The sequence below is a fragment of the Cheilinus undulatus genome, linkage group 19, assembly GCF_018320785.1.
Source record: "Cheilinus undulatus linkage group 19, ASM1832078v1, whole genome shotgun sequence".
Taxonomy (NCBI): Eukaryota; Metazoa; Chordata; class Actinopteri; order Labriformes; family Labridae; genus Cheilinus; species Cheilinus undulatus.
In genome coordinates, this window is record NC_054883.1 from 31,898,852 (window position 1) to 31,911,947 (window position 13,096).

The following is a 13,096-nucleotide window of genomic DNA, read 5'->3' on the forward strand; positions in this document are numbered from 1 at the left end:
TTGGACCAACATATCTGGCTAATGTGGTTGGAGATTGCGTTACTCATCCCAACTTAACTCTTCCGCTTTGACTCCAGAGTTAAGTTGGGCTGTTGTCTGTCTTTGTATATGACCATATGATAGAGGGATAGCATACCAGTTTATAAATTGCCAAGCTGTAAGAAAGTTCAGCAGGATGAGGGTCCATAGTAACTGTCTGGAAGGGATTCATCTCCATCTATTATAGTAGAGACATGCAAAACAGGCTTGGGGATTCAGAGGGAAATTTTCTACTTCATGATAGAACTTGTAGGATTTTTGCACTGAATCGTCTCTACTAATTTGAAAAGTGACCATATCTATGTTATGCATTTTTTATGTGAGGGTATTACAGTATTTTGAAAGCGACCAGCGCATTCTTAACACTTTGAGTTGACCAGGAAGTGCCTATTTCAGTGCATTTGTCTGTCATTATGAGCAATTACGAATGTAAACAGAACACTTGTCATCTGTTCAGTAAATATGCCTTATGATGAGCTGTTTTTATAGAGAAGAATCCTCAATTCAAGCAAGAAGTGAACAGCGGAGCTTGGCAGAGCTGGGCAGCACTAGTGAGCACCGTATGTACTCATCATCCGGTGTTATTGCTTTGGTTGAGAGCCCCCTGTAGAGGCCTGTGAGCATGCTGGCAAATGCATGGTCTGACCTGCTTCTCTGTTAATGTGGTTTTTAAACACCTAGTGGTGATACCGCATACTACGGGAAAAATCAAGAAGTTTTAACAGTACAAAAAAAGTGGATCCTGCACAATCCAAATCAGACCCAGTGAGGTCTAGAGATTCTGAGCATGCTCCAGTTCCTGTGCCAGGCTTTGCCCTAAAGGTTGACCCACCAGTACAGATATGTTTCAGATAGCAAAAGTTGCATTGTTGTCTGCCTTTGGCTATCCCCACACTCTAGAGGGTTGGTGTGCATTGCATTTATCCTAAGAGTGAAGTACAGCCTATGTATTACATGCACAAACCTGCAAAGTTTGCCATCTTTTCTCCGTTTGGCATACAACTGGTTAGCTGTTTGCTAACTTGTTTGTAAGGGCTGCAGGAACAAGATCCAAAAGTAAATAGCTGAAATGGAGCACACTGACACCTGCTGTAGTGGAGTCAGACACCTTTGTCAGTAGCTTTTTGCAGTCACATGACACATGAAGGCCAAATGAGGGCAAGAAGTGAAGAACAGTAGTAAGGAAACAATTGTTATGGAGGAAAGTTAAAGTTCGATGTGGACCTGCATGCTCCAGTCATGAAATTTTTGCATGCATTGGCTATGATCCCTACATTTTACAAGCAAAGAGGCTAGCTGCACCCTTTAACAGCTTTTCACCCTCATGGGTGTAGAACCACCAGGATAGATCAGTCTGATATTGACATGGAATCTGTCCAATCCATCCACTTTCTCACATGTCAGCTATGAAATATCAAGGTTTTATGATTTTTGGTCCATATCACCTAGCCCTGCAGAAAGTGATCCAGAAGCTTACAGTTGTAGTTTTTGTCTGTTTTTTCTTCAGTCTTTAGGCTACATGCCTCTCTCCTCTCCTCCTCCTCACTGAAAGACAAACTGGTCTCACACCGAGGTAAAAACACAACCTCCTGCAGGCTGTAGACGAACTGGATGCTGATTTCCGTCAACACACCCTGGAAACAGTTGCATCATCTTCCCAGAATCCATAAACATAAACTTTACAGGGCCGATGGAGAACTGCACCTTTTTATTTAGTGATAATTCACAAAGTCGACCGAAGAACGGCAGAAACACAGAGGCAGGAGACAAGAAAAGTCGCCATGTGTCCGCCTGCAAGGCCGGAGTTCACACGCTGCTGTAGGAAAATAAAGAGGAGGCCTGTGTGGATGGAAAAGAGGAGCTGAGGGAGGAGGGAGGAGGGAGGGGAGGAATTCATTCTGCAGCAGAGCATCCTTTGAAATGTGAAACACGAGATTTTCCTACTCTTCAAACATGCAGAGAGGAAGATGAAGGGAGGGAGAGGGACGAGCTCGATGGAGGCCATGGCTGGAAAGAATCATGTGTGATGAATTTCCATCCTGCTTTGGCAAAATCTGAAATGTTTGGTTGTCTATTAAAGAGACAGATTTAGAGAATTGATGACAGAAAAAAGGGCCAGAAGGACAAAACATGTGACCTAGTGAGAGCAGACACTGGGAGGGAAATTAAATATATCTAATGCAGTCGGAGAAACAATTCTGCAGGAGAGCATCACTGAAATATGCTTGATTTTCCAGTTTTTCAGCAAATGCATGGAGGTAGCATGTTTGTGCATGCAAATGTTGGAGTTTTTTAAGCTTCCTTAAAGTTTGGAAAGGAAGGAAATGTGACAGAATATGCAAAAATGTCAAAAATGCAGAGAGGTTAGAGGTTAGAAAGTAAGGAGTGCACACAATAAAATCCTTGCTATGACAACATTCAATTCCTCACTTAAAGGAGCTAAGATGCAAGAAAGTGATGCCAGTGAAGGACACAAGGAGGCACAAAAATCAGGTGCAGAAAAGAAACAATAAGAGGAAACAAGGAGTCAAGAGGACATAAGAAAAGGAGGTGATGAGAGTAAAGTGGGAGAAACACGACAAAAAAGGGAGAAAGAGAGGAAATGAAGAGACAAGAATGTGGACAAAGTGGAGTAAGAGACAAGGAGATAAAAGGAGAGGAAGAAAATAAGGAGAGAGGAAAGGAGACAAGGAAATCAAGGGGAAGACCAAAAAACAGGTGTCTCTGAAGGAGACATGAGGTAAGGAAAGGAAATGGCACAAGAACACAGGACAAAGAAAGAAGATATTGGAATAGAGAGTATTGATATTTCGATCAATGTTTCATTTTAAAGAAAAGTTTTTATCTGCAGTATTTCAGTTGAACTACACTGTTTTAAGGAGATGTTTAGTAGGACATTAAGAGAAATTCTGACAGTGATAGTATCAAATATTCGTAGTCTTAAATGATAAAAATCATCCCTTTAAATCTGAAGTTCAAACAAATGAATCCCAGATGCAGGGAGCAGCATCACATGAGCCGGCCTCTCTCGGCCCTCCGGCTGCTCTGTTGTGAGGCTGTGGGGCCTGGTTGCCATGGCGAGGCATCCCATTAGCCTATTATGGGCTGGCAGCGGTGTGTGAGCTTGGATTGGCTCTCCACGGTGGCTGCTGCTGCAAATTTGAGCCAAGTGAGGAAGAGAGGAGCTGAGAAAGTTCAGCTCTTCTCTACACTTCCTCCTCTCCTTTCCTCCTCTCCTTTCCTTACTTCCTTCACTCCCTCTGGGGAAAGTTTCCTTCCCTTCTCCTCCCTCCTGTGTGTAAACATGAAACTGTTTGGTGTTGGACTGATTCCTGCTCAGATAAATACAAGAGAGAAAACTGACTCAACAGTGCCACTGTTGGTGATGTTGAAGAAGGAGGAGGTCACATTGGTACATTGTGTTACTGTGAGTTCTGTATGTACAGCTTCTAATGAAGTCTGTGCTTTTATATAAAGTACAAATTTTGGTTTTAAGCAGCCATAAAGTTTATAATTTAATACTTATTTTTGAGACTGTTACAAGTGCTGCATAACTACAGCATTTTATATCACTGCCAACCAGGGTTGCAGGCCTGAATTGATTTTTAAAAAGTTGTGATCTTTTATTTAATTTAGAAGTAATTCTGGTGCTAACTAACTTTCTTGGGTACCCCCATGCATGATTAGCCAAATAATCATGCACACCTGTAGGTGATGTCACAGATGCATATTTACAAGTATAGTAATGAAATTGATTCAACATTACATTTTACAGTCAGTTCATCTCCTATTTTTAAAACACTTTCTAAATTAAAATAATGTTTGGTTTGTGGAACTTCATCTATTATTAGTAACTGTACAGTATTTATAGCCCGTAGTAAACAAACTACATGTTTGTTAGATTTATGGAGAGGCTTGATCTTAATTTTATTTTGGGTCTTTTAAGCCTTCAGTTGTTTGGGATGCACAACATTGTCTGCATACTATAGGTGTTAGCAGATATAAAAATTTCTGCTGAAATTTACAGCCGATATTTTGTGCACCAACAGACCTATGTCTTTATCTTTATTCATAATCATTCCTCAAATGTTGTTTACCCTCAGACTTTAAATTGTGTATTTTCAGGACTTGAGTTTTAGAACTGACCTACATTAAGATATTGGTGTCTATTGGTATCGGCTAAAATCTATTTGTTAATATCAGCATGTGGTGCATCCCTATTGATATAAAAGGTGACGAGGACAGTGTCAGAAATAGGCATGAAAGGGGTTAGAGAGAGGGGAATGATTTGTGGAAAAGGAGCGGCATGCCTGATTTGAATCCCAGTGGAGTCATGTTTAATGGTTCATAGTTGTGATTTTGAGTCTGCTATTGTATTTTTTATGATTGCAAAATGCAAGGAAGCAGTGACATGGTAGTCTTTATTGTGTTGCTAGTCATATTATTGTTGGGTTTTTTTGCAATAATGCCTGATTTCTTATCTTTCTTTTTTCTAATTTTCTTTAAAACTTTTTTGAGTCTGAAAATGTAAAACTGTTTCATTTTGTAGCCTCTGGTTGAATAAAGGGTAGTTGACTTTCTGACTGACCTGCCTCTGTCTTCAAATGAAATGACGACCTTCAGGTCAGGTAGATAGAAGATTATGACCTGAACTTTAGTTCTACAGAACTTAAAAGGCGTGGCTGTGACAGTTTGTCACATTTTGATGTCTTGCCATTAAACAGGAAGTGTACTATTACTCAAACACACAGGGTACAAACTGCTTCAGACTTTACTGGTTTGATTACAGACCTCTTATGGGCATTTCTGAATGCAAACATTATCTATCAGCATGTCCCAAATTGTATTTTTCTGTACTAAATACTTTGAGTGCACTGGTGCAAAGTGCATTGAAACTTAAAGGTTTGCTCAAATACAGTAAACTATTGGCCTACTCAAACCATCCAAGACTTGAGTGTGGAGATGGACATATTGCACCCTCAGTGAATGATATATAGATGTTGCATATGTTGTACTGTTAGCTAGTGCTACTGCGCTAGCTAACATTAGCATCCACTAGCTAGCCACCATTTTATTAGCAATGGCATTCCATTTTAATCAAGAAAAAGGCATTCATAAGTTCATTTTCTTTAAGCGAGTAATATTAACATAATATGCATGTTACATTAATCTATAGTGAATGAAAACAACAGATTTTTGAATATTATAGCCAAACATCTGTGAGGTGTCTGCTGTACAAAAAGGAAGAAGAAAACAGAGGTGGTAAACCGATGTCACTTCGTGTTGGCACAAACAGCAGTGTGCAATTTGGGACAGTGGTAACCAGCTATTAAGCGTTCTATTGTATTGAGGTGTACTGTATTACAGTAAACTAACAGAAATATGTGGTTTGATATGCATTGTAAGACATGAACTTTAGTTTTAGTACAGAACTTAAAGGGCGTGGCTGTGACAGTTTGTCAGCTTTTGATGTCTCGCATAATACAGGAAGTGTACTAATACTCAAACATACAGGATCTGAGCTGCTTTGATCGAAGAATTCTTCTGGACATAACTAAACGCAAATATTAATTACATTTCAAAAGCCCATCTATTGTCAAGACCCTTTGATATCTGCATGAGATGCTTCAGTTGCTTACACTGTGTGCTCATGTTTCATGTTGGTTGTAACAGACAAGAAGTCAGAGAACGTCAGTGTTGCTGTATCTGATAGACGATTCTTGAGTAGCCCATTCAGAGGCTGAATCACAAGCCTGACATGCACCAAACCCCGACTTGTGCAAAGTTGCAAGGGCTAGTTCAGTGCTTCTTGCAGTCCTAGTTATGTCTTTAGTTTAACTGAGGGACTGTTCTGTGTGACTGGTCACCAAGGTAATAGACAAGTTATATTGTACCTATCTCTTTTTTTCTGTTTAGCAGATCTTAAAAAAACATTATGATCCATGTCAGAAGTCCATCATCTGATCCAACCATAAGATTTATTATGCTCTAAAGTACGCTTTGCTTAAGCTACAGCAGAATTGGGGCGCAGGTGGCCTAGTTGTTTAAGGTGCGCCCCATGTATGCGTTCTGCCCGGGTTCGGGTCTTGCCTGTGGCGCTTTCCTGCATGTCTTCCCCAGCTCTATTGTCCCTGTTTCCAATTCTGTCCACTGTCCTTCTCTGTCAATGGAGGCATATGAAGCCCAAAAATAAATCCTTGGAAAAATAAAGCAACAGCAGCATCTTAATCCACTAAATGAAAAAAACAACTCCATCTTACCACACCTACTAATTCATGAGGCTACTTTCTTAATACACTGACTTCTCCTACCACTACACAGTAACCCTCATTCTATCACATCTGGCATGTTGATGTGTGTTTGTGTGTTTGAGCAGCTGTTGTTCAGTCAAACACACACACACCTCCACACAGAGTTAGCAGGATTGTGTCTCTGCTGACTCGGCACATTTCCTGCACTCTGATTGGTCAGCTCAGGGGTCACAGTACACTTTGGGCCAAGAAGACTTTGCTCCCTAGTTGTCCCTCCTCCTCCTCTTCCTCCTGCGATCTGATTGGTTCATGAGTAACTTCGCATCAGCTGGTCTCAGGTCTGCTGACTGTCAGGACCTCTTATGGGCGTCCAGCTCGCTGCCTGTCAGTTTATTAATAGATGAAAATATCCAATCCCTCCTCCTCCTCCTATAGTGACCCCTTTCCTTCTCTTTAGTCCTACCTTCACCTTATTTTCTTCTCTCCCTTTTTCCCTCATGTTTTCTCACATCTCTTCTTCTTTCCTCTCCTTTCCATCCTGCTTCTTTCTTTCTTTCTTTCCACACCTCCTCTCACCTGTTGTTTCTTTCATTATCTCCTCGTCCTTTGCTCTCTCTTGTTCCTCCCTTCCTTCCTTCCTTTCCTCTCATCTCTTCCTCCTTGTGGTTATTACCTTTCCTTCATCTCCCCTCTTTTCTCCTCCATTCTCTCCTTCCTTTTCTGCTTGTTTCCTATCCTTTCTGAACCCTCCTCCCTCCCCTCTTTAACTTCCATCCTCTCACCCTCATCCCTTCCTCTCTTCTCCTCTCGTAGCGTCCTTACCTCCTCCTCTCCTCCTTGGTCTCCTCTTTGAACTCCTGTAAACCGACACCTGTGCTAAGGCTGCATGCTAGCTGGCTGTGTGACCTTTATACACTCACTAAAATAGCACCACATGCTAACAGGCTGCACACTTTCTCACGCTTCTCCTCCACCAGAATCAAAACACACAGACGGCCAGCTCAGAGAGAACAGACAAAAGATTAGATCTCCATCCTGATCCCCCTTAACCTCCATTAGGTCCATGCTTTTATTTTGAAAGGATTCTGTAATTATTAAATATATTCAGTTTATTGAAGTGAAATCTGTCTCCTCCTATTTTATTTCTTTACTTTGTTTCACTCTCTTTTTCTCTAACTACATCCCTTCATCCTTGTGGTTTTATCTATTTTTTATTTTCTTTTTTGTTTCATTAATTCATTAAAGACAGTTGTCCTTCATTTTTCTTTTATTGTGTATTTGTAAATCATTAAAATCTTTTATTTTCCATTCCTCTTTCTTTATTTTATTATTTTTCTCTCTCTTTCCATATTTCTTTAGGTTGAAGTTTTTAAAATTATTTTCATTCTCTTTCTATGTTTTTGTTTGTTTTTTCTTTTTGAATTTTTTTGGTTTATTTTTTTGTCTTATACCGCTTCTTTTTCTCAGCTCTTACATTTAGTCTTTAATTTTTTTTTCTTCCTCACCTTCTGCTTAAAACAGAAACACAGTTAAAAAATTAAATTTCGTCACATGAAGGTCCACAGTCATGTTGACTAGAGATGTCAGGATACCAAAATTTTAACTTCGAAACTGAAACCAAGTTTAGTGTTACGATACTTGAAAGTGAAACGAGACCAGTTAGAATTTCAGTACTTCGTGGATCAGAAACAGGATGTTTACAAGAGATGGTTACAATTTTGTAAATTCCAGTTTATTAACCTGAAGAGTGAAAAATCCATTATATTAAAGTTTTATCATTTATTTTTATTTTACCTTTTAGAGCATGCTTATACAAAACTGTGAGACTCACTGAGTGTATCAAGTTTATAGCTAAAATAGGGCTGTCAAGATTAATCGAGATAATCACAATAAATCAAGGTCCAAAATTAGTGCACTTTTATTTTCAAGCTTTTGACAGCTCTTTTTTAAATACATCTTTAATACATAATTTCATAGACATCATGGCTGGTAGTTAATCTACTGTTAGACTTTTTAAAATTAAATTTGAATTAATATAAGCATTTGATACCATTTAAAACAGAAAGTGTGATATAAGTATGAGTCATGATCAAGACAACAATAACACATAAAAAACAGGGATTGTGCAGTACAATCCCTGTTGCAGAGACAGATTTATTGTGCTGTGACTTCAGGAATAAACTTTAAAGTGGGTATCTGTGAGAGTCTGCATCGCCTCCTTCAGTCGCAGTGATGTGAGCAGACCGCAGTTTAGAACATCACAGAGCAACCCTCATCTCGCCACATATCTTTGAATCGGACTCTCTCCTTTGTCTCTCTTAGTTAGTCTTTACTTTTTCTGTCTTTCTCATCTTGTTTTATAAAAACACACTTAATATTCTTAAATATCTTCTCAGAGTTCTCCTTTTCTGTATCACCAACTTTATCAACTAATGACTGTCATTGTGTAGTGGCAACAAATATACAGTACTTCCTGTTTTAACCTGAAGTCTCCCCTCCCTCCCTCTCCTGAACTCTGACTGTTTCATTATGTGATAATTACTAATACTTACAGATCATTATAGGCCTCTGTTGGTGTTTGTGGCTCCGCATTCCCAGCTAATTGGGTCGGATCAGGGGCTAACAAGCAGCTAACAGCTCTCACCTTATTTGATTTATAGCCTGCAGCACCAGTTCTGAAAAATTAATAAACATCTTCTGGTTTTACTCATATTGCCAGAATCCTTTGCTTTCTACCAATTATTCCCAGCCTTTGAATCGTCCATAAGTTACTTTAACACAACAAAGTAGAGATTGAACATAAATTTCACATATCATGAATTTACCAGGTTTTTCTCATTTCGCCCATAAGCAGAGGCTGTAGTCCTTAACGCACATCTCAGCACATCTTTGTTGAATGTCTTCACCCCACTCTCTACAGCTGTCCTATCAAAATAAAGGAAAAAGCCCTCCCACAAAATCAATAAAACAAATGGTCTAATTGTACTTTTTATCATAAGTCAGTTTGATATAAAAGCAAAGAAATCATCAGATAAAAACAACATGGACTTGTAGTTATCTGTTAACAGGGATGCCAAAGACCAAACAGATCTCTGATATTTGGTTTCTCTGGGTAAACTAACCTCTGATTAATTTTTCCTTCTCTTTCAGACATATGAAGATCCATGAAAAGGACCCAGCCAGTGGTCTGCTCCCTGTCAGCCCCCCTTCTCCCACCAAACGCCGCCGTCCGTCCGTGAAGAGGAGGCAGGAGGAGGAGATTGGAGAGGAGCCGCCAAATAAGAAGGTACCAACTCCCACATTTAGTTGACTTCACCATGTGTAGAACAAAGATGTGTATGTTTAATCGAATGGTTGTCATTACTATTACTATTAGACTGGCTGTAGCTGGTTAATAAGCCTTCTCTTTGCCTCTACTACCTGGTTGTAAACAAGCACAGTGAATGGAGGGTAGTATCTGCAAGCAGTGCAGTTTGGCTGTATTCTTTCGAGAATATCATGGTAAAAATGGCTGCGTGAGGTTAAACTGGCAATCCCAATTCATGACCACATGCAGCTTAGTTATGTGGACATTATCCTCCAAGTAGGACCACAAGCTAGTGTTGCTGGCTCATGCTTGGCAAACCAATCTGGCATTATTTACCCAGTCACAATTTTAAATCAAGTTTGCTGGATTTTTGCTGGTTAGTGTTTCTTACATTTAGACAAATCAGTTAATCTGACTTTATCTTCCTGTCTCGTGGCACAACCATGCAGGTGGTGGAGGATGCGGTGTCGGATGAGTTGGCGTCGGCGGTCCGAGGAGCTGAAGAGGAGCTGCTGCCCTGTCCGATCTGCTTCAAGACGTGCAGCTCCAGACTGGAACTGGATGCTCACATGGACACGCATCCAGACACCGCACTGAGGTACACAAAAGACAGCTTCCTTCAACCATTTATTCTCATTTCTGCAAGGACATTTTGCATATTTAAAGACCTACTGCAAAGGTACAACAAATGGTTATTTAAACAATGCTAATCTTAGAGAAATGACTCTTAGATTTAAGCTCTCTTTAAAAAAATAACCATCAATAAGAACTTTTTTATAAATAATAATTAGTAGTAGTAGTAGTATTAAAAAAGGGACTAAATCAAACTTTTGACTAATAAAGAAAATTTAAATGACAGTCGTGGAGGGAAAAAGGATGTGCAATACAACTAACAATTCAATATTTTATATATCACATAACTGGACTTGCAAAATCATTTATCACAATTTCTTAATTTAATAAAATTAAACCAGCACCAGTTAATGGATATATAGGATTCCTTTAAAAATAGGCATATTCCACATTTTAACACCAAACTTGTTTAATTACTGACAGCAAAAAAAAGATGCCAAAAGCCAATACCACCATATGCTGGTCAAGAGGAGTATTGCAATGCATATGCTTTTGTCTAACTGATTTAAGTCATCCATGTTTGTATTTATTCTAAAGCTAATTGGAAGGTGTTGTTACATCTCAAGTTAGGAAGTAAGCAAGGAATTAAAAAAAAGCATAGAAACTGAGAATAAAATGGGAAGAAGGAATTAAAGAATAAAAGAGCAGAAGATGAGAGAAGTTCAATAAAAACAAAGGGAAGAGAGAGAGAAAAAGTTAAGACAATTGAAGGGAAGATGCATGAAAAATGAGAGAATAAGGGGAAATCTGAAAAAATAGAAACACTGTTGGGAATAAAGAGAAAAAAATGAGGAAACATAAAAGCAGTTGGGGAAAAGGTGATGGAGAGGTGAGACAAGTAGATGCAGAAAAGAAAAAGATACGAGATATTGTCCATATTCTGTGCCTTTAATGTAAGTCCTACATTTCCCACAATGCACCCCATTAGTTATCAGTGTTTCTTTGATGTTGAACATTCTATTTCTTGTTTGTTATTAAGCCTGTCTTGGAAAATATGTTTAAGTACCAATGAACCCTTAAAAAAAAGCTTGTTAGGCAACAAGGTGATTGAGAGAGGATAATAGTAATGATAGCTGACAAGAAAAAGCAAAAAGAGAAAAAGAAATAAGAGAAGAAGTAAAGATTATAAAATATTGGATGAACTGATAGAAAAGAGTGCAAAAAAGCCAAAAAAAAAAAAACTAAAGAAGCTAAAAGAAAGTCAAAAAAGAGAAATAAAGGAAGAAAAACAAAGAGAGAAAGAAAGCATTGCTTGGCTCGTTATGTTGGAAGGCAGGAATATTTAGCTGTAAATCCTCACTAATCAGCCGGTAAGAGGATCGACTGAAAGGAGGAAAGGAGAGCGAGGATGGAGGGATGGAGAGAAAGGGGGAGGGGGCCGACTCTCTTACCGACTGGGGGAAACGGGGTGATGGAGGAAAGAGCCTTTTAACTGAAGGCGTTACAAGCTTCAGCAGCTGAGATGGGAGACTCTGCATACAACAACTGTTGGCCGGGTTCTTCATCCGTCAAAGCTTTATGAAAGAGTGGCAAAGAGAAAGCCACTGTTGAAGAAAACTCAGATTAAATCTGGACTAGAGCTCACCAAAAAGTATGTGGGAGACTCCATGGTCAAGTGGAAGAAAGCTCTGCACATCACCACAAACAAACCATCCCCACTGTAAAACATGGTGGTGGCAGCATCATGCTGTGGGGATGCTTCTCTGCAAAAACCCCAAAATTGTTAATATAATTTAATGGTGACACAGTTAGCATTATACACAGTTTTCAGGGCAATTATTTTGACAGAGGAGAATGGAGATAGTGGCAGTCATTGTGAAAGGTTTGGATGAGGAAGAAAAGGATGAGGAGGTCAAAGGGTAGTACTGATGAGGAGATATAGGAGGAGAAAGAAGGAAGGAGGAGTTGCGGAGTGTGTAGGAGGAGGGATGGAGATTTCAACAAGTGCTGTTCCACATATGTCTCTCTACACACAAAAAAATCCTCTGACTACATGTCCGAGGGGATTACACACAGCTTACTCACACACTAACACACACCCAGAGGAAGTGATAAGAGTGTGTGACTGTGGCAGACACTGAGCAGCTGTCCTCTCAGCGCTTAACAAGAGCACAGGCAGCACCGACACCAGGGGTTATCTCAACCACTCATATTAGTACTTTTAAACCTATCATGACCCCTGCTCACATTGAAAACTGCTTGTTTTTTTCAATTTTAAGATACATTTTACTCCCAAACAAGACTTTAAAATAAACAACCAATCAGACAGAGATTATTTTTGATGAGAATAATCTCCTTATTGCAGATTTTACCTCAAATTTTCAATGATCAGAGTAAACAAAGCATCTTAGAATCTCAATCCTGCTTTTATAGATGTGGTCTTATAATTTATTAGTGATGCTTGGGTCATTTTGTCAGTTATTATTTTCTTGCTCTAAAAATTTCTCCTTGTGTGTCTGTAGGTGCGATCTCTGCTGCCTGTCTTTCCGAACCCACCGTGGTTTGTTACGTCACAACGCAGGGGTTCATAAGCTCCTCCCCCAGGATCCGAACGGCCGCCCCTTCATCCAGAACAACCCCTCCATCCCGACAGGCTTCAATGACCTCGCTTTCATCGACTTCTCCTGCAAGAAGTTTGCTCATATCGCACAGGTATTGTCCTTGTAAAGACTAGGCGTCTTTTGGGAACACCTAAAGTCAGTGGATAGCTTCACTATACACCAAAAACAACCCATGACACACCATGTTGGGATATCGAACCAAAGAAATTATGTAATGGCTGTTGTTTGAGGAGGGACAGTGAGTTCTAATATCAGGACTTCACTGAAGACAGATTGTTATAGCAGAGTATGACTGCATGGTCTAA

The 13,096-nt window shown here is 39.5% G+C and overlaps 1 protein-coding gene across 4 annotated transcripts in view; it reads left to right on the forward strand.

The window, feature by feature from the left end:
* Positions 1-13,096, forward strand: part of rreb1a (ras responsive element binding protein 1a) — a 93,718-nt gene that overhangs the window by 64,741 nt on the left and 15,881 nt on the right. For all 4 annotated transcript variants that reach the window (XM_041814462.1, XM_041814463.1, XM_041814461.1 and 1 more), the window contains 3 exons: positions 9,441-9,576; positions 10,047-10,195; positions 12,693-12,882. In XM_041814462.1, the coding sequence (XP_041670396.1) occupies positions 9,441-9,576; positions 10,047-10,195; positions 12,693-12,882 (475 nt within the window). The remainder of the gene's footprint in view (positions 1-9,440; positions 9,577-10,046; positions 10,196-12,692; positions 12,883-13,096) is intronic.